At 38.9% G+C, this 22,794-nt stretch overlaps 1 protein-coding gene across 3 annotated transcripts in view; it reads right to left on the bottom strand.

Moving 5' to 3' along the window:
• Positions 1–22,794, bottom strand: part of PARD3B (par-3 family cell polarity regulator beta) — a 415,652-nt gene that overhangs the window by 374,220 nt on the left and 18,638 nt on the right. For all 3 annotated transcript variants that reach the window (XM_061378222.1, XM_061378232.1, XM_061378213.1), the window contains exon 2: positions 12,261–12,362. In XM_061378222.1, the coding sequence (XP_061234206.1) occupies positions 12,261–12,362 (102 nt within the window). The remainder of the gene's footprint in view (positions 1–12,260; positions 12,363–22,794) is intronic.

Consider the following 22,794-nt stretch of genomic DNA (forward strand, 5'->3'; position numbering starts at 1 on the left):
CCAAGGACTTTGTGAGCCTCATGCTCTGCCAGAGAGGAGGGGAAGCCGGGAGGAAGCAGAGACAGGACACCTGACCCAAACTAGCCAAAGAGGTATTCCATACCACAGCACATCATGCCCAGGAGGTAACTGAGAGTTACCTGGAAGGGTTAGTTCGCTGTGGGGTTGGATGAGGTATCAGTCGGTGCTCAGTCGGGCAGGGTGGGTCGGTGGGTGGTGAGGTGTTGTATTCTCTTCCCTTGTTATTTCCCTTATCATGATTATTGCTGGTGGTAGCAGCAGTAGTGATTTGTGTTATACCTTAGTTACTGGGCTGTTCTTATCTCAAACCGTGGGAGTTACATTCTTTTCGATTCTCCTCCCCTTCCCTCCGGGAGCAGGGGGAGGGCAAGAAGGGGAGGGGGGGAGTGAGAAAGAAACTGCGTGGCTGACTTGCTGACAGGGCTTAAACCATGACACAGATAGGGTCAACAGCATGTCTTCTATTAACTGGATAAAACTGTTTCCCACTACTTTAAACTGTATTGCAGAACACATTCACCAGGCAACTCTGATAGTGTTTATAATGCGTTCCCAGCACAATTTTGGACTGTTGGGGTTTTTTCATTTCTCAAGAGTAAGGAACATACTGGGGAAAACGCCAAGTACTGGAAGTCCCAGTCACACCCACCATTTACAAGGCAATCAAACATGAACACAAGATCAAGCTACTTCAATAGCTGCTTGTGATTTTTCCTTAATTCTACCACATATGATTTGAAGCTATTTCAAGCATGTTTATATTCTCAGCTATCCTCCACAGAATGGCTAGTGTTACTAATTAAACATCAGAAAATGGAATAGTTGGGAGCATTTATTCATGAGCTTTACAGGTTTGGGACAATCTTAAAAGGGACTGAATTACCCCTTTTAATTTTTACTTTTAAAGTAATGAATAAGCCAGAAAAAAAAAAATCCCCCTTCTTGAATTTCTAAAAGAGTTTAATAGTATATGCTGCTATCTCTATTAATACAAGGGTAGACGATTACATCTAGAACTAGATTACATGCCATACTTAGGCTACCAGGAAGCTGAACACAGTCATGCTCATCTCTCCTCTTCTGCTACCAGGTTACCAGCCAGCTAGGTCTGCTACAATGTTTGTCCACATTAACTTCCAAGCCCTATTCTACTACCAGAATACAGTCAAAGACGACAAGCAAGCAACCCACAAACAATTTATAGCTAATCTTTGTAATGATCCAGATCATTCAGAACCTTTTGATGTAGCTCTCCTAGAGCCTACTGACAGTTACGTATAATTTTGGTTTTTGAAACAGCTATTGATCAATTAAGTATCACCCCACAAGGATATTCTGTTCAGTCAGCCTACAATCTCCATTTTCAGCTTTTGTGCTCATTTTAAAACCTCCAAAGTGCAGAATTATTCATACCCTCATTAGTTTTAATGAAGAAAAGCTGGGGTTCCAAATGCTGCAATTATCAGGTTTTCCTCTCCTGCATGTGGCCAATCATCAAGTTTTCTAAACTTTGAAGTGGCACAGCTAATCAGTGTAGCTACAAAACCCTTTATGCTGCACTATAATCCTTTTCCACACAATTACTTCTTTTTGTCCAAGGAGGTGAAAACCAACTCCTGTGCAGTATTTTGTACTTCAAGAAAAATAGCTTGTTGGTTGCCAATCTGCATTTAGATGAAGCAGAGTATACATATAGAAAAAATAAACACACACACAACCTAAAACCTGCTTTAAGAGCTGTACCTGTGACACAGGACAAGAGGAACTGTCCAACACTCACATTCTTCCAGGGGAGCAGAGAAGACTCTAACATGAGCAAGCTGGGTACAAGAATAACGTCCCAGAGTAGGACGGCGCATAAAGTGGTATAGGACAGTCCTTAGGAGTCTTAACTAAACATGTTGTAAGTAATTATTCCCATATTCCCTACCAGCAACAAGCAAACAGAATTTCTTTGAACACAGGACAGTGACAAAAATAGGACTGCAAAAGGGCAAGAAAATCCCTGAACCCTGTGAGCTACTACAGCAAAGAAGGCCCAGTTCAACAAAGCAGTGCCGGGAATGATGGTCCTAATTTCCCAAGTACCATTTTTTGGCCCCATTCTGGTGTACTATTGCCTAGTAACAAAATTCGAAACAAACGTTATTCCTGTAGTGTTTGCCAACAAAGAACAGGAGCTTCAACTGCCTATATACCACACTAACATTGGCAGCACCACCTCTCCTCTACCCAGAACAACCGCTGATTCTTACCTCTTTTGGCAGGCACAGAACCCACAGAAGGAATTACTTTGGGAAACTGTTCTGAGTAACAACAGTGTTTTCTGTTTGTGTCAGACTAACTTAAATGCAGACCAGTTCTTGTACAGTTCAAAGGGCAAGAGCCACAGGATTGGGTGGAGGCAGACACCATGCTCTTCTGAAAGCAACTGCACACTTAGGCCAGCTCAAGGCTGCCAGGAAACCAGAAATCACAACCAAGGCAAAATTAAGCCTGAAAAACATTTGTTGTCTTTTAGTGGCCCTAAAAGACTGGAAGCAGGGCCTTCATTCACTTAAGCAGAAGCCCCTTTTCCAGAGACATGGGCAACCTATTATGCCATATACACACAGTTGTACGCAACTGCTAACATTTTCCCTTTCACATGGGAAGATGAGGAGAGCAATCTAAAATGGTTTTAGGGAAATGGGAATGTGAATCGCTCATATAAGACAGTAAAAAGACCAAACACAGTTACACATTCTTTGCTGTATGTCAAGCCAGCCTGGCTAGGGCTGGAAGGAGCAGGGAAGGTTTCCGAAGAAGGGATTCTGAATGCTGTATCTTTGTAGGCTTTCATCTTCACAAAAGAAAAAAAAAAAAAAAAACAACCAAAAAATCAACCTTTTAGCAGAGGAGAAAAAAGAAAAAACCTTTGTTGAAGTGCACTTCATATTCGATTTCTTAGATTAACTGCTACTGTCTCCAAATGAACTTACCTTTCCACTTCATGTTTATATATGAGACTCAATAGAAGTCTAGCTATGAAGATGTTACTTGAATTTCCATTAAGTGAATGCTGCTGCTATACAGAATAACAAAATACAACCTCTCATCTAAAAGGAAAAATTCAAATTCTCCACCCTTTTATTCATCAGTTACTATAACCAGTTTGCATGGGGGCCAGAAGAACTATAGCTGCATACAAGGATTATAAATAAAGCCAGTGGGTAGTTTTAGCTTCATATAGATCTGGTAAGTTGAAACTAAATACACCTCGTATAGATCTGGTAAGTTGAAACTAAGTACACCACATGTGATCAAAGCCCCTCACATAATATATTTCACACCTACCTTCAGCAGTTTAGACCTCAATGTCACAAAGGTAAAGTACACTTAGTTCCTGTTGCTGTATTGTTTATTCATCTCACTACCATTATTCTATACTAACCTATGGGAACTTCATCATACAGGTTTTATCTTTACAGCTTTGACTGCTATAGGGCAGATATTAGATATATGTGAAAGTTTAGGAAAACCTTCTTTAAAAGCTGAAGATAAAACGATGTAAGAAGAAACGATGCCATCCAAGGAAAAACTTCTCAGAAGTGTTAATATAAAATGTATTAGCTCCATATGAAAAATTCCTCAGATTTTAAGCACGTAAAACATTAAGATCAGGAAAGATCTCAGTACTCTGAAATCCAGCTCTTTGATTTCTTATCAGTCTCTGTGTGGTCCCAGGAAGGCAAGCAATCATAACTTGAAAGTCCCACTAATATGACCTGAGTCAAGCTAAACCTAGCAGTTTAAGCTTAGGACCTCAATCAACAGCAAATGAGGACATTTCTTCAGCAAGAGAAAAGCAAGTCTTCATCTTCGCTAATGGAGGTTCTTCCAAGAAAATGATTTGCAACTTGATTACATTAACTTGATTGCATGTTCTACCATAGTGTATTTTATTATCCTCTTGAGAGCTATACCTTAAAGTTAAAACTGCACTGGAAAAAGTTTACTACTTAAAAAAGCCACACTAATTATCCTAGCCTGTTAAATAATCATATAAAAAGTAGTACTTGAGTTCATCAGAAAGTTAGCTTTTATTTTATCTGAAAAAACAGAACCTACTGTTGCAAAAGTGCCAAGAGGCAACACAAGTCAATAATCAATTCTAGTGTCACCCATCCTTCCCTCCTTACTGCCAGCTATTCTTCCTCTCAGTTTTGACTTCTGGATTACCTGGCTTACCTCCTAACAGGGAAGTAGTCTTTAAAAACAAGGATGCAATTAAGAGCCTGAATTTGGGGTATAAGAACAAGAATCAGACTAGTAGCACTACAACAGCAAGAAACAGCTCTAATAGCATCAGAATGATCAAACAAAAGCCTACATTCAAGAATCAACCCACCACACACAAAAAACACACATACAAAGGAACTGGTGCATGTGGAGTAAGCATCGAATGGATTCAGTCAAGGGCTTGGAGAAGGTGGCAGCACAGCAAATATGTTCTCTTGCTAGGAAGTTCAGAATGTTTTAACATGATTTCATTTTTTTCAGATAGACAACTTATTCCTGGAGGTCATTTCTTGTAACATTTTCCTAATGGCACTTTTTTACTGAAGGATTTTTTTTAACCTCCTTTTTATTTGGCTGATTAGCTAACTTAAAATACACAGAAGCAGCACTGCATCCTGACCTTCAAATGTGCATTTATTAAATGTGAAGTGGGTTTTTGTTTGTTTTTTTACCAAAGTTGTTGAACTATTGTTCCATCTGCCTTTGAAGAAAGAGAGGAAAACCGACAGATCTCAAGACTTGACTCTTCAAATTCCTGTAACTGAATTTTACTATTAATGCCATCTTTGCAGAATGAACAACCAAAAAGCATTAATACTGAATAGCTATAGAATCCTTTAGTTTGGAAAAGACCATTAAGCTCATTGAGTCTCACTCTTTAACACTACCAAGTCCATCACTAAGCAGGTCCTCAAATGCCACATTCAAACATCTTTTAAACTCCTCCAGGGATGGCAACTCAACCACTTCCCTGGGCAGCCTGTTACAGTACTTGACAACCATTTTGGTGAAGAAATTTTTTCTCATATCCAGTCTAAACCTCCCTGGCTCAACTTGAGGCTGTTTGCTCTTGCCCTACTGCTTATTACCTCAGAGAAGAGATGGACACCGACCTCACTGTAACCACCCACCAAGCTGTAGAGAGTAGTGACATCCCTCCTGAGTTTCCTTTTCTCCAAGCTAAGCATCCCCAGTTCCCTCAGCCACTCCCCGTAAGACTTGTAGGCAGGTTATGAAAACAGTCAGCCTTTCTAGATCCTTGCAGAAGACACTTCTAAACTTGCAAAAAAGAAAAGATGAAAGCATGCTCTCTTATTCATACACATTGTCAAAAGATATCTCATGTATGACAGGTGCACTGGGCAACCGGGCCCAGTGTTTCACCACTCACCAAAAAATTTCTTCCCCATATCTAGCCAAGCTGAAAGACAGTAAGTTCAAAGACCATTACCCCTCGTCCTATTGCAACAGGCCCCATTAAGAAGTCTGTCCCCATCTTTCTTTTAAGCCCCCTTAAAGTACTGAAAGGCTGCAAGTACTGAAGTCTCTCCAAAGCCTTCTCTTCTCCAGAAGAAGAACCCCAACTCTCTCAGCCTCCAAAGTATATTATGAATAAACCATTATGTGGAAGTATTTAAAAGCTTGGCTTACTTTATAGCAAGACAACCCAATAAATTATCTTTACACAACAAGGTTACACTATTTTCATAATGCATATCACTCCCTTGGTAAACATTAACACGTGTGTGCTTATATGCACTTAAGTATCCACACGTGTATATAGAATTCTAAGTATTTGTTACATCAAGGAAAATGATTAAGAAGGAATAAAAGTCTCCCACCAGGTTATGCTTACACAATGAGATGTTAAGCTCCTTTTCATCAGGACATATGAGTGCCTGTTCAACCCACCATTTGTGACCAGATGCACTTAGAATGACCTCCCTCCCTCCATCCCTCTCATTGTTTAAGGAACAGCAACTGGAACAGCTTCAGCTGTCAGACCACCAATTAGTGCCCAGATGACAAAACACATTTTCAGGTTGAAAGGAAGTGTTATGGTTGTATAGTTGACTACTCCCCAAAACCCAAGTACCCCGGGTTCCAGAGCTTCTACCTGCTGCATGTTTTTAATACTCTTTTTTAAATGCCAAATACAAATCAGACAGAGGGATCAACAGAAAATCAAATTAGAAAAGCACAAATTTCAGACTTACATGTATCTTACATGAAGAGGATTTTAGCTCCAAAATCCCCCTTTTTGCATTTAAATGGGCAATCTTATTCCAAAACTATCAGGAATTTTATTAGTGTCATAGATCCACAGTCACAGTCAATTTTAAAATTTCTTTTCACTCTGAGAAAGGTAATGGAATACTTATTATCATAAACAGAAAACTCTGGTGGTTACAGATGTGCAGAGAAGGAGTTCACAGTTCAGAACATTCAAACACTGGAAAAAATGAGAAGTTTGAAGTCCATCTGGTAAGAAGCTTTATAACTAGATTTTCACTTTTAAAGTTGGTAGAAGTGAAATAAGTAACCCTTGCAGTATGTTCCAAGACAATATCTATTTTATGAATAACTACATTACGCAGCACTAAATATGTAAAAGCCTATTCTTCTTCTAGAATAAATAGGTTAATTTATGCATACAGGCACTGTGCTATGGCTCTAAATCTATAAAACTGGATTTTCTTTAACAAGCTAAGCAACATTTGACCAGGTGTCTCTTCTTACAGCTATGAACTTATCTTCAAGCACGTTGCTAGACCTGAAGTTTATTACAAGAATGTTTCCAGTAACCAGGAGCACATGATAGTGTAATTGCACACCCCGGAATGTAATACCACACTTTAAAAATGGTTATTTTAATGATTACGCTAATGAGTTCTGAACTTCCAACCTATGTGCATACAGTTTCATAATTACACAGCTTGAAATCCTCATCAGTAAATCCAAATGCTCCTGAAATCCAAATCATTTTCTAATCTTGAATAATGCATGGCACCTCTACAGCACAAAATTAAAACAAATTTCATAAAAATGCAAAGCTTCATAATCTGTATTCTAAAAGAAACCGCATTACTGAAATAAAGTGTTGCTTAGTAAGTACTAATGATGGGGATTTTTTTCCTCCCCCTCCCTCTGGTACTCACAGTTCAGATCCCACTTCAAAAATAAACAGACTAACTCCTATCAAAATATCTTTTTTTATATATATGTATATGGTGGCTCACAGCATACCCTACTACACAAGTGAAATCAGACATCTGTTTCCTAAACAAGCACTGGCTCAAAATGGCATAAAACCTTTTCTTCCTGAAAAGTGTGAAAACATATTTTTTTAAAATAGGCTGCAGCTTGACTGGCTTGCATATGATTTCATCAACAGCAAAACCCAAACTCCATCGTCACCAACGGGCCAGCAAATCAGGGTCTGCAGTTTTTCTGTAACAATGTCCCCCATCCCCAAGGCCTTTTTTGTTTGTTTTTAAATTACAGGTAGAGCCCAGACCAACTCCAGAGGTTTTTAGCAAGCACTGGCACTGCCCTTTTCAACAACTTCAAAAGCCTATGACTCAAGGTGAGGAGAAAAGCCACGGTCACAGTCAATGCAAAAGGATAGATACTTTGTTCTGATCTAGGATTCTCTTGTGTCTCTTCCCTTCTCCATATTTTAGGGTGTTGACAAGGATAAAGGTAATATTTGAAATGTTCTTTTCAATACTTCCCTGCTTGTAGACACACAACGTACAGCTAATTATCAGGCACCTGAAGAATATTTATACTGGGACTTCCTTGATAGAACTTAATGAACGTTTTATTCACAGTAGTGTTGTGTATTTATATCTTCATTGCCCAGAAGTAGCTATGAATATTTAAGTAAACAAATACTGTCAGCAATAACAATTTCATATCCCAGTAACTTTGATTAGGGGAAATTACAACTGAAACATTCCACAAATCATTTATACAAGGAAAAAACAGAATAACACAACAAACAGGAACACTGAATCATGCTTTTGGAGGTTGTAAACATGTTATTCAAAATAAAAGTTACATCCATTTTAATGTTTGCCAATTTTGTGTTTGAAAGAAGAATGACCTATTAGTTAACCTTTCTGCTTATCAAATTTTAAGATTTCCACTCATCTCCAATATCTCATTACCAAAACCACAAAATATAAAAGCGAAACCAGAAGCAATCGGGAAGAGTCACAGAGACAAATACCTACACGTATTTTGGCAAAGATACTAACCACAGCCTAAAAATTATACTTACGGAAAAAAGCCCCAAATACTAAATCCAAACCTAAAGAACAACAGCCCTTACATACCAGTTTTGCCAAGTTTCTTCATTTATCCATGTTGAACATACCAGGCTTTTTGATCTATTAATCCCCATTTTACCTCATTAACAAGGAACTAAACATAAGAACTGCCTGCCTCGGGACAACAGTTGTCTCACACAAGGCATTCAAACTAACAGAAGTGTAACCAACACTCTGACAGAAGCACTGGGTATCAAAAGTTTGAAGCATGTATTGGCTGCAACCAGTTTAACAGTCAGTAAAATCACATGATTAAACCAACAACTTGACCATGGTACTAACCAACTAAATGTCATAAAACACTGAGCGTCAAAACCCTGGTCCAGAGCAACATTCACCACCTTGGGAGGGGGAGAGGGCAGGGGAAGCTATACTTTTTTTTTTCTTTCATGCATGCCTTTTTTGGTTCAGATTTTTTGAAACACACAGAGCATCCAAGTTGTAATATACCAGGTATGAACCACCCTATGTCTACGGCACACTTAAAATGATACCCCCATGTTACATGAAACTAACATCATTAAATTGCTTTCTGTGCTACCAAACATCTCTCACATTGCTTATTCTTTACGTCAAAGTGATTTTGTTTTTTCAGCTTCTCCAGGGAAAAGCTGACCAATATGCAACAACCTTTAGAGCGGCCTACATAATAAACCACTGCAGCATATACTTTAAGAGGTAAAACAAAACCCCTCCGCTGTAACTAAGTTAACATATCTTGCTTTGTTTTTCCTAAACAAGTGTGATCTATTGTTGTACAACAAACTGAAGAACAAAAAAAAAACCTCTATTCTGCATCCCAGTTATCAGAAAGTTACAAAACCCTAGAGAAAATACTAGGAAGCTCAATTACATAGAATTCTAGAGTTCGAACCACATTTCTCCAACTTCAGTATGCATTACTGGCATGCATTGCATATTTCAGAATCAAACCACATGACAAAGATCTGCAAAGCATGACATTTTCAGGCTCTGCTGACCCATTGGAAGATAATTGAAACAGGCCAACATAGAGGCCTCTGCTACTCATTTACAGGAGATTTTAAAGCAGCAATACTGTATCTCCCCATTAAGAGACATGTCCTCAGAATTCCACAGCCCTTTCTTTTTTAAACTCCTGCCCACTTGCTTTCTTATTTTGACTTCATTTTACTGCTTTTTGACCTGCTTGTAGAAATCATTTTCCTTACCACCTTGCACTCTTCAGGCATACCTTCTTAGCTAAAGGTGATTTTAGTTCTGATTTCATTCTCCATTTCATGAGGGATTCAACAGTTGGAGGGAACAGAAACTGTTCAAAGGCAGAATTACTTCATTATAACTTCATTTAAATACACACTGCACATTAGAGTGCGCCGTCAGTTTCACAGCTGGAATGACAGCTCTGAAGGCCTACAGAGTCAAATACAGGACAGAAAGTAACTGTTGTATAAGTATTATACTCAGCCAACAGCACTCCCAGTGACTAAACCTGCTTGGAGCCAATGTAAAAAGTTCAAAATCCACTGACAGAAAATATGCCTGTCAAGTACTTGGAGAGACATTTCCTTTGTATAATTACATCAATCTTGAAGTTCATACCTACTTCTGAACCCAGGTGTTTGTCATTTTGCTGAGACAACTTTTCCAAACCAGCCTCACACTCACAATCCTGTCACTGAAACTAAAGGCATGTGTAAAGACTTCTGCCTGAAGTAAGGTTTAACAGAGTTACGTAGCATCCTTTACAAAATAAAATCTCTTCAGCTTCTTATGAGGAGCATGCGTGGGCCCATTAACTATTCTGAACGCCCAGCAGTTAAATTCTCTAGCATTTGGAGACCTTCCAGGAGATACGTTTTTTCAATATTGCACTTCTGCTGGTAGCGAACAGAGAAGGAAGAATTCATTGACTTTGCTATTTAGTATTTCATTAAATACTTAGCTAAATTAAGTATCTGAACTACACTTAATTCATACCATCTACTTGATATCATCATTAAAATCACCTCAATGACAGTTACAGTCTCTACAAATCTTGAAACAATGTCACTGTTTCAGCATTTTATTGATACTGCTTCACGTCCTTCTAAAGCTTCTGCTGCTGCTGCTAAAAAACACAAGTCACCTCTACTTCACAAAGGAGACATCCAAGCAGAAATCACTTCTAAGACTACAATGGCACTCAACAGAGTATCATATCAGCACAATGCCCATCACACACAATCACATACCTCGTTTCCTTCCACAAAAGCAAAACCCACCACACAATCCAAACCACCCCACACTACTTCAAGGGTCTGGTTTTCCAATGTTTCTATTTAAAGGCAGCTTCAGAACCAGAGTCCCACCTAGTACCATTATAACAGAAGATCCTTAAGCCAACAGCTGTGTGTGAACTAGAAACTTCATCACTAACATATTCAACCTGCGACACCCAACAATACATTACAGCAAAGGCTCTGACAAGTTAAAAACTAGATGGTATGTCAAATATTCTGCAAACTACTGCTCATACTTGCATAAGTATTCCTGTATCAGCATTTCAAACAGAGGAATCCTGGGTGGACATGTTAACTTTTATTAACTGATAAGGCTAGGAACGCATTTCCCTTTGATGCAGTATCTCCTTTTATGACATGTTATGCTTATGGTCTTATGACTGTTTACACTTATGGTCTTATCCTTTATATACAGCTGTGTCAATCCTCAGAACCCAGTATTTAGTTTTCAAACACTACTGGAAAAAAGTCTTAGGGCATTTTAAGTACGCTTTGAGTAAATATGGTCAAGCCAGAAACACAAGTTTGATAAAAAGAACATATACCAAACAGAGCTCCATTGTTTTTAAGAATTCCCACACATGCCACCATAAAAAGACACTGAAGTACACCTTAGACAATTTTCTAAGGTACTGAGCAGTATCCCATTAACCATAAGCAAAATACTGCACTTGATATTAAGTCACTGAAGAATCAATAGCATAAAAAACTAGCATTTCTATTTGCTATATACAAAATTATTTTAAGTCACCAAGCATACGGCACTGTGAACAGACAGCTATTTGCCTGAAAGTACAGGCATATCCCATGATTCGATCTTCAGTTTCAAATCACTAGATATATTTTTTCCCTCTGATTTTATGAAAAAAAAAAAAAAAAAAGATGAGGAGAAAAAAAGCAGCGAAGTGTTACACATTATACCCCTCCACCTCCATGCTGAAATAACTCACCAATTAGTTTCCCAAAACTAAATTTTCCTGATAATTACAAAAAATATAAAAGGGGCCTCTTTGCAGTTGCCATTTCTCCCCCCAGAAGGGACATGTATCTTATCTGAATTGAAAGTTAGAGGCTCATAGCTTCTAAAATTCATAACTGCTTAGACTTCCAGTAGCAAATGACAGGAATTGCTCCTGAAATTCAACACAGTTGAGGCAGTTGTTCTTGTCATCACAGGATTTGTCTGTTTGTCACACATTCGATCATGCCATTTGAATGATTCTCAAAAACAATCCTAAGCAAAGGAAAAAGACTATAAAAGATATTTCAAGTGGCATGAAAAAAAAGATGTCTTACAAAACTCTCATTCCTCTACCACTGTTTTCATGCAGCTATAAAAAGAAACACAGAACTGCTTGAAAAGGTGCGTCCCCCATCCTGCATCTGTCTCTTCCCACCCCACCCCCCCCGCCCAGTTCTACTCCAGAAACACAGAGGTATAGCACCTATGGGCAGATGTGTTTCATTTAGGAATATTTAACACCCACTTCACTTGCCAGATGCCTGAGAAACAAGAAAGTAGCATAACTTCTTTGAAGAGACACACCAAAAAGCAAAACCAGTATTTTTATCCAAGTTCTACCTTATCTTTGTCTTCCACAACATCTGCCAGCACATCATCTGGGTCCAGAATGCCTCCATCTGTATACTCCAGGTGGTGAATATTTACCCAGGAAGCTGGATCCTGTAAGACAGGCACAAGACTTGTTAATCTAACCTTGCATGGTTTTAGTGTTGTCAGACAAAGCAGCTTTGTACCTCTTTGCTCCCCATCTACTTCCCTCTTTAATCATGGGGTGGAAGCTTGGAACCAAAATTCAAAATAGAATGAAAACTACAGACACATAACAAGACACTACTTTTAGAACACTACATAAAAGATCTGCAAAATGTACATTTCCTTGTCATTATTTATTTAAACAGTTAATGTAAGTACATATACGGATGGAAATGCACCACTCCTGACAGTTTATAGGAGGAGGAGTGTATGCCTGTATTTATATGTATTTAAAACTCCCATTATTTATTTCTCTGAGGAAGCAGGTCAGGCTACTGTGGCAAAATATAAATGAACAGAATAAATCACAGTTTGCTTTCACAAATAAATGCTCTCAAATTCTACTACAACACTGTGTACCAGATGAAGAAGAATCAAGTTAGCTTTCCAAACCAATGTTTTCCTCATATATTATTACTTGACTTCAATAACGGGAGCTTAGCCATCATTCCACTGACCCTGAAGCCAAAAGGTTCAAAACGCACTGCTCAGCAGCAAATTCTCCCTGACATGAAATACAAATCAGGAAGCAGACACAGCATCCATAATCACTGCCCTCAAACCATACCACCTTACTGTGTATACCTAGGTTCTGAGAGGGACAGGCTAAGTGGGAGTTATGTTTGAATTGCCTTAACATTCAAGCATTTCTCCTATTAGGGCCAGCTATGGTTTAACAAGCACATGGCAGCTCATTCAGTGATAGCAACAAGTCTGAGTATCCTATGGTATCAGCACTGATAAATGTTGAACTGGCACATTTTGGACAGCACACTGAAGAAAGCTTAGTTGAGACTGCAAAGCAGATTTTACTGTTCCAACAAATATTGTGGAGACTGGCCAGCATATGCTAAAATTAATGGTCGTGAAAGTTGCACACACACATGTAGCTTTGAGAAAGGTTTCAGAAATGGACAAAGAAGAGCACTGCTGATGTGCAATACACAATCTCAGTAATTCCTTTATATTACCTCTGTATCTCCAACTTCTTCCTTGTCAAGTCTAAATAGATCACAATTCTCAGAAACCAAGTGAAGCACAACAGACACACTACATAGACTAGCAGGTCCCTTATCACTACCATTTGGATATTCCCCATGCAATTAAGTCCCTCAGAAGTACAGATACTGCACTCCATATTTATTTATGGGCATTCTATAGCTGTGGCCATTAACTGATGCAGATAGAAGATAAATCTGGATAATTCCATTGTAGGTATAGATGTGGATCAATTTGATTATGTCATCAATAGGCAGCAGTCAAAAAATAAAATGAAAAGCCTCACACCACAACTACCCTAGCATTACCAACAGGTCAGCCCATCATGCCACTAGCATCTTTGCTGTGTGAACTCTAAACAAAATGTTCTGCCTGTTCTGACTCATCTTGCTTCTACAGTTCAGTTTCAATTCTTCCACTCACACGTACTGGTTTTGGCTGGGCTAAAGTTAATTTCCTTCATAGCAGCCAGTTGCTGGAACAGTGTTGATAACACAGTGATGTTTTAGTTATTGCTGAGCAGTGCTTACACAGAGTCAAGCCTTTTTCTGGCTTTCACACCACCCCACCAGCAAGTGAGCTGGGGGAGCACAGCCAGGACAGCTGACCCAACTGGCCAAAGGCATATTCCATACCATGGAATTTTGTTTTGCCTATTAAACTGTCTTTATCTCAGCCCATGAGTTCTCACTTGTACCCTTACAATTCTCCCTCCCAGCCCACTAGGCAAGGAGTGAGCAAGCAGCTGTGTGGGGCTCAGCTGCCTTAGGTTAACCCACAGTCTTTTTACCCCCTTACACTTGTCTGAGGATTAAGTGTATCTAAAGTACACTTTGGCTTAACGACAACCACCCAATTAAGCACATAAAAGTATCTCTATTTGTAACGGATCTATTTAATCTGTAATTCACCTCTAACTACAGTTATTTCATCTTGCACTGAAACCACCCATTTGTAAAACTGAAAATGTTTGTTCATTGTGGGTATCAGCTGTTCAAAATTAGAAAGTTTAAGCAAATCAACTATGATGCTTTTGTCTCTTCAAGACGCTGAAGTGTAGACAACTATCAGAGCTCAAAGCTCTGTTTTAAAGCTCCTGATTTAAGCATTTTTACTATAACCACAAAATCCTAAGATGAAAAGGAAGAAAAGAAATGAACCTCTGTGGAACAAGCAAGCAGGTTAACTTAGCTCGAACAATTTACCTAATGCAGAAACCTTGTGAAAGAGTGTCATTTGACCTGCCAATTAACTTACAAAATACGATTCCCTCAAACTTGGAATACATCAGTAGCCAGAAATGTTCCTCCTGAACCTTTTAACTAATGCAGTCACACAAAAGGTTTTCTAAGTTAGTGACACTAAAACAGCGTATTTGAAAAACACTCCTCTTAATTCAACAAACTTCTGCAGCTAACAGAGTTTTGCCTGAAGATATAGCAAAACCCTTTCTACGTATTATGATGTTTAAGCATCCTGTAGACAGAATAATGTAGGTGTGAAAAAAAAAATAAACAGCTGATGGGAATATCTTGCTTTCAATGTTCCCTTCTATTTGTGATTCAGTAGCTGCATCAACCCAGATGTGTCATGGAAAAAGAAATAAAGAAAAAAGGACAGCAAAAGCTCTACTGTCCCAACAGAATGCAGCAAGTTGGCAGGAGACAAGATCAAGACACACAGCCATCCTAAACTAAGCTTAAATTATTAACCTTCTTTTCACTCTGGGCCATGACAAATATAGTAATTTAATGAGTTTGTTAGTGGCCATATCAAGAGAAAAGTCTCTAAATCAGTCTGAAAGGACAGAAGATGCCATTCCTCACCAATCTTTTGTAGCAAGTGGAGCCAATGTTAACTTTTTTTGAAAGAAACGAATGACAATTTGTAATGAAATACAAGAATTAAAGCAGAACAAGATTCAAATTGCTTCCTTATCAGAAAAATACATCCTAATAGTTTAGGCACCGCTCCCACAAACACTGTGACTCAGGTACACACAGTGTGAAGACACTATGACCTTTTGGTCCCAAGACTTCCCAATTACAGCAACCACCAGAAATTACAAGAAGACTGAACATCTGCTGTGTCAGAGATACAAATGTGAAACTGGTTTCTATTAACTTAACCAGAACTTCAGCCCTGCAAGGTAAAAAAAAAAAACAACAAACCCAGCTACTAAGCACAGAGAGAGATATGCTTCTTTTTATAGACTTGTTTGATGAAGCAAATAGTAACTACTTCTAGACAGCCTAGGTGGAGGAAATTCCCTCTGCAGAGTCACAGCAGTAACAACAGTTCATTCGCCCAGCAAAATCACTCACCCATTCCAAAGTGATTTCAAAGTCAGAGAACATTCTCTGTTCTTTGGATGAACTCCAAACACTGCCATGCACAGGATACAAAGTGTCTATATATAAAAAACCCTAAAATCTATATAGCAATTTCTTCTGTGCTGCTTTACTCCCACCAAGAGACCAGACAGCTCCACTAAATAAAACACTGATATTTTAGCTAACCTGCCATATAAAACAAGCCATTAACTACCAGTACATATAAGAGCTGAATATCTTACGTCCCAAACAGCATTTCACCCCACAATGAGTAGGGGATGGCCAGTAACAGGAGGAAAAATGAATGTGCATGCATATGCATACACACACACTCGTAAGTTATTTACAGCTCAAGGAGTAGAACAGGTCTGAAAAATAACTGTGGTACATCCAAGATAGAATTGTCATAAGAGAAATCAAACCTTTCCTTTAAAAAGGACGGTCTTCATTTAAGTTTCCTATGTTTTAGTAAGAAACAACCACCACAAGAACTTCCAGAACACTTCAGCTTTCCATATATTGTAAAACTGCTAGGCAGGAGAACGCATTTCCGAAGTAACAGGGTAACTTTATTAAAGTATTATCACCAGTCCTTGCAAAACAGACAGCTTTTCTGCCTCTGCAGTGTTTCCTGAAAGGTCTGAAAGTTGGAACCCAATAACACAGGTCACAGGTTGTTGCGGCATTTGACGTGTGAAGGGTTGATCCCAGCTTGCCTATGTTTGCTTCAATGAAATAACACTGCTTCTCTGTTGAAAGCAGAAAATGCTGAATTTCTAAGTTTATAAATAACACAGGAGAAGATGACACCTCATTCCCACTCAGGGAAGGGATTAAGGACATATTTACATGAGAACGCACTTGCTAAGAAACCATGAAATATAAAGCAAAAGAGTTTAAGAACTGTATTCTGAAACACAGAGGTTTTAGCTTGAGATTTAAGCCCTCTTCCAATGAGTGACAGTGCCTAGAATGATTCTTCCCAGCTTCTTCTTAACCATCACCACTGGAAGTTCATACACCCGAGAAGAAAGAATTAGTTTTGAAAAACCAAAGAATTAGTTTCTTGTAAAAATAAAACACTAACAGCAGCCTAGAAGTTCTGGGCAGCTTTCAAGTTTGGTTACTGTCTATCTGTGCTCCTAAATGCTCTCCTGATAGCAGGGTCATTTAGGTGAAAATACATCTACAGGCTTTCTTCAAAACAGTCCCAAAATACCCTAACAGCACAAGCAGGGAGAAGTTCTCCTACAGCATGGCATATAACCCTTGTGCGGAAGTTTAGCCGAGGTACACAGAACAAACATGTAAATATGTACAGAGAAAGTACAAATAAGTCACCTGCTATAATGCATACCAGCACTTCCCAAATGAATATTGAACAGTTACTCTAATGTGCACTTTACCTTAGGGCTGCAAGTCATGTTTGTGTTTAACATCAAGCCACTTAAAAACTGTTTATCATCATTTCCTTTATGTGTGGGAGAACACTTTAGGAATTACTATGCAAATATTTACCAAATGTTAAATTAAAGCCAGGTCACATGAATGCACAAGTGTGATGTAGGCAGAGAAGTGATATAAATTCAAAGAAGTGGTTTGACGTGCACAGAATCACAGAATGGTTGAGATTGGAAGGGACCACTGGGGGTCATCCAGTCCAACCCCCCTGTTCAAGCAGTGTCACCTAAGGGCACATTACTCTGAACTGCATCTAGATGGCTCTTGAATGTCTCCAGGGAAGGAGACTTCACAACTTCTCTGGGAAATTTATTCCAATACTCAGTCACTCCCACAAAAAAGTTCTTCTTTGTGTTCACGTGGAACTTCCTCTAGTTTTGTTAATGCCCATTGCCTCTCGTCCTATCTGCTGGCACCACCAAGAAGTCTGGTCTCATCCTCTTGACACCCTCCCTTCAGGTACTTATATATATTGATCAGATATCCGCCAAGCTTTCTCTTCTTCAGGCTGAACAGACCTAGCTCCCACAGCCTTCCTCATTGTCCACTTGTCCAGCTCACATTTCTGAGTTCGCCTATGAGGACATCATCAGAGACTGTATCAAAAACCCTGATGAAGACCAGGCAAACATCCAGTGGTCTCCCCTCATCTATCCAGCAAGCTGCCCCATCGTAGAAGGCAATCAGGTTGGTTAAGCATGATTTCTCTTTGTTGATTCCATGCTTACTACACCTTATCACCTACATATCTTCCAAATGCTTAGAGATGGCCTCCAAGATGAGCCATTCCACCACCTTTTCATGGACTGACATGAGGCTGACAGTCCTATGGTTCCCACCAGGGTCCTCCTTGCTTCCCTTCATGTTGCCACAGAATCCTAATCTAACTGTCACCACCTAATGCAAAACCTTCCAGTTCAAATAGTCTAAAATAGGTTCAAGAATTCTTCTATGCATTTATTTTCAGTCAAACAGTAAGACTCCTCCCACACCAGTTCTCAGGCTGGTATTTTAGAAGTACCTCCACATGATTGCTACACTAGAGCAGAACGACTTCAATGAAATACTGCATAAAAAAGGATGTATTTAAAAACTGGAAAGCACGTATGTCTGTCCCACATCCACAGCAACAGAATAAAGCCTCACTCAGAGTTGGGGGGATATTTTAGATTAAGGTCAGTAAGGGAGAGATTCTGCCACTAAATTATTTTCAGATTGTATATTACAAAGTGACCCATTATGTCCCAATATATAAGAAATATTTAATGATTTCTCTTAAGTATTCAAAGGCTGTATGATATCTCAACAGCAAAGAGCACTAAAATCTTAGTTACTCTCAAACCACAGCTTGTGGAGTGGAGCACAAAAAGGGAGTTGGAGAGGAACAGATGGATGAGATTGCTCACAGCCTCAAAATTTATCTCTAAATCCCTCTCAAAATGCATCACTAAATCAGAACAGACTCCAGCACTTTTGGTTTGTTTACCACAACCACCTCCAAGCAAGCCTGAAGTGGTACTTCCAGTCAGACTGCATTTCAACGGCCAGCAACTGGGCTGCCATCATCAGCTGTAGTAGAGGTGGGGCTTTGGTTTTATCGGACTATGAATATTAAGCCGCCCAAATCAACAGCTGATAGAAAGCAAATGCTTGCAATGTTACATATTGTCACTGTTGGTTGTTGAATAGTCCTCAGTCACAGCACAGTGATCTAGAGCCGAATAGTTAGATCTTATCAACAGGACGAGGTATGCGCACTTCTACAGCCCAAGAGAAACCCAAATAAAAATGTGTTACTCCCTGTCCTCCTAGAAAGCAAAGAACTACATCTAAACATGTGAAGACAGCTGAAGTAGCAGAACTGTATCATTTCTGTAACAATATTTATGTTGCAGATTACACTTTTGTGGAATAAAAGCAAACACAAGAAGCTTATGTAAAAATCAAAGATGAACAGCTTTCTGCACAAAAGAATTCCAGATATTTACTGAGTTCAGCACTGACCAGATCTGAATAAAGCCTCCCTATACATAAAAACCAACTGATTATAAATTAGGTCTTTTTTTCAGAAACTTCTGAAAATAGAGAAGGAACATTTAGGTTTCACTGCTCATGAAGCTTCCAGAGTTTGGTTTGGATTACAGTACAAAGTTATAAACCCACGTTTCTAGGTCTCATTACTGAAAACAAATTCTCACCTGGAATTAATTACATTATCCTCACGGCTATATAGTTCAACTGCATAAAATTAAAAAGACATTTTTAATCATTCCTAGCTAGAAATTCAAAAGCAGCAGAAGCCTTCAACATCACAGGACTAGAAAAACATTACAGCATAGCGAGACAATAGATTCCTATGTATTCTACAGTATTCGTTCTCCTCTGCCAAAGCACTGCATCTTCTTGCATTAGAAATGAACGTGCTTAAGATGCCAGAGAGGAGATAAAGCTTCTTTATATCCTTCTGCCAGGTGAAGTAACACACATTCTCTCAAGTCAGTAGTATTCTATGCTGCTTGAGGTCAAAGACAGGAATTAAAGATGAGGGCAAAGGACAGAGGGTAGCCTGCTCAGAAGGAAACTGCTTTTAAGCATCCAGCAAAAACTGTAAAACAGAGAAAGCCATACAGTGGAAACAGTCTCAGAAAGGTGGCTACAAAAGGTGCTTTCTAAGCTGTCTTCCAGATAAAGTACTCTAAAAATAATGCCACCCAAGAAAGTTGTTTTCTGCCTTAACCAGGGGTGACAGAAACAGAAAAAAATCCAAACACTCAGACTCCTAAGTTGGACAAGTTTGTCTCTGACAAGACAGAGTTCTTCACTTTTAACAGTAAATTTAGTAGGGCTAACTAACAAGCTTCCAACTCCCCTACCAAAACACAGCTTTGCCTCCCTTTCCATAGTATTTGCAAACAGCATGGGTATTTTCAGTTCAGCTGATGCAGTTACAGGCACGTAGCCCTGACGTGTTCTTTACCGTAAGGCATAAAGTGAACCCAACAAAAACACCCACACAGAAAAAGAAATTCAAACCAAAACCAACACAACAACAAACAAACACACAAAAAGACACAACAACAACAAAAAAAACCCACACAAACAAAAATAAAAGCCAACCATATTGACAGTGACATCACTTTGAGCAGTGTTTGTCAGCTTCCTACTAGGAAGGCATCTGCCAATGAAGAGACCCACCTCACAGTTTTAACACTTGTAACTCAAGAGCTGATCTCTCAGGTTTCCCTTTCTGCAAGAAGAGGTCCAACTAAACAAACTGCTTGAGCAAATACTGTTGATATTATAGGCTGTATCACGACTGCAAGATATTTAAGTACATAGCTTAAATAACTACAAAGATTTTGCACATTCCATCAGGCTAAGATAGGACATCACTGCCTCCTGCAAGAGGGCCTCTTAAAACGAGTTTTCCCCTAATAGCAACTTAAGCAATCTTAGACAAATTACCTCCAGAAAATTAAAACAATACTAGATTACCACATTACTATTGAGCATGGTATCATCCTAAAAGCACCAGCAGGCAACTCCTATCTAAAACTTCTCCTTAGTAAGCTTCCCTCATTATTTCACATACAACAGTTACAGTATACTGAATTGTTTCCAAGTTTGACTCAAACCAAACAAAAACTGTAAGTATCTGCATGCATGAGAAACATACAAAATAAGGGAACTAAAGAACCCTTAAATCAGTACATGCTTTAAAAGAAAAATGTTACCTTCAAACAAGTATCAAGGGCTGTCTTCTCACGAGGATTAAAAATACATCGACCACAAAAAGCTTGAACCTCTCAAAAGATCAAAATACTTATTAACATGGGTATTTACTGGGTAAAGACACATCTGATGTGTTTGTGTCTGGTTTATGTCACCTTCTGCATCCTGATTTCAATACAGCAAACAAAATGCGAGATCACAGAAGTAAAGCCACTCTAAATAATGCATCCATAATGCCTTGCTTCTGGCCAGAGCACATATTTTGATTTTCAGTGAAGTCAAGAAGTTTTCTTCACACAGTGAGACAACAGAGAAGAATTTCATTCCTTCTAACAGGAATAAATTAAACATTCAAGTATGAGCTGAACCAACGGTTTCTTTCTTCAGAAACAATGCGATTTCTCCTAAAAGATCTCCTTTCAGACTGTAACAGGGGAAGCTTTCCAGGGAAGCAAACAAGTAAAAAACAAATCTCATTTTATTTATTTATTTTCACACACACAATTTTTATTATTTTTTTTCCGATTTTTTCACTTCACTTTTTAAGGCTAGTTGTGAAAACCTATCCTCCCTGATTTTGGGGGGATGGGGGTTTAATAATCGGATGTGGTATAGCCAAATGGTGCAACTACAAAGCAGGAAAGAAATCCTGGAAAAAAAGATAAAATTTTGCATAAGGTCACTTTGAAGACCTGATTTTAAACATTTGTGTCTTTGAAGGTGCTAAAAACATGATGGCAAAAGGGGACTCTAATCAGATCAGGTCAGGTCAGTACAGAAACAGATTTGTCTCTGTCACTAAGGTGGGTTTTATCTCAGCACATCTGCAGTTTTTGTGAAGTCTGCTCAGGCTGTTTCCCTTGCTGGCATCCTTAAGGGTAGGAGGGGAAAGAGCAAAACAAACAAAGGCAACCAAACAATTCATGCGTAAGGCCTGTGGAGTACCGCAGACTTGTGACAGAAAAACTGCTACCCATCTGGGAAAGGGCACAAAAATCTTCCCTTGTTTTACTTTGAAGTCAAGGGGATTACTGAGTGAAGGCAGACAGACAACAACCAGAAAGCAGTTTCTTTTTAGTGTTTGTAATGAGACTAACAGAGCATAAGCACAGCTCACTAAAAGCTTTACGTTCAACATGCTAAATGGTCAGAAAAAGCACACCAGAGAGCCCAAAACATTTCTTGATCGTTAGCCACATTCAATTATGCTCTGAGAAATTAACAGGACAAAGTACTACTATGACTATGAGTCAAACATAACAGCAAGGACTGATAACCACTTCTTTCTCTCTCCTTCACCTATCCTTTTCACACCATCATACATCAAACTTCATTTTGATGAATGAAACTCACTCTTCTCCTACTCTTTCTTCCTCTTTCCTACCCCTATTTGTTTTCATGTGCAATTAACACATTGTTTTTCCTGAGTAGATGGAAAAAAACCAAGCACCTACAAGTTATAGTAGCCACCTCCTTAAAGCAAGACAGGCTTAGACATCAGAGAGCTTCTTTCCATCTCGGGCAGTCTCTAAAGGTGAAGGAAGATGCTTGCTACAAGCAACATAACACAAATTACATACATGCCACCAGCTTACTTCTTTAAAAATACCTCAGTCCACATTTTAAGGATAATGATCCTGGCTCTGAGCTCCTGGAAGACAAACAACGAAACACAAACATACTGAAAGTCCTTCAGATATGTTATAAAGTATAGCAAAGGGAACATGGTGAATAGGTTTCCTCTGCTTGAGTCACTTGACACCTACATACTGTAGGCCAGCAGAACAGAAAGAGTGAAACATTTTCTGTCCCTC

This window comes from Neopsephotus bourkii, unplaced genomic scaffold (genome assembly GCF_033783945.1).
Source record: "Neopsephotus bourkii isolate Nb327-2 ecotype Australia unplaced genomic scaffold, CSIRO-AGI_Nbou_v1 NB_196, whole genome shotgun sequence".
Taxonomy (NCBI): domain Eukaryota; kingdom Metazoa; phylum Chordata; class Aves; order Psittaciformes; family Psittacidae; genus Neopsephotus; species Neopsephotus bourkii.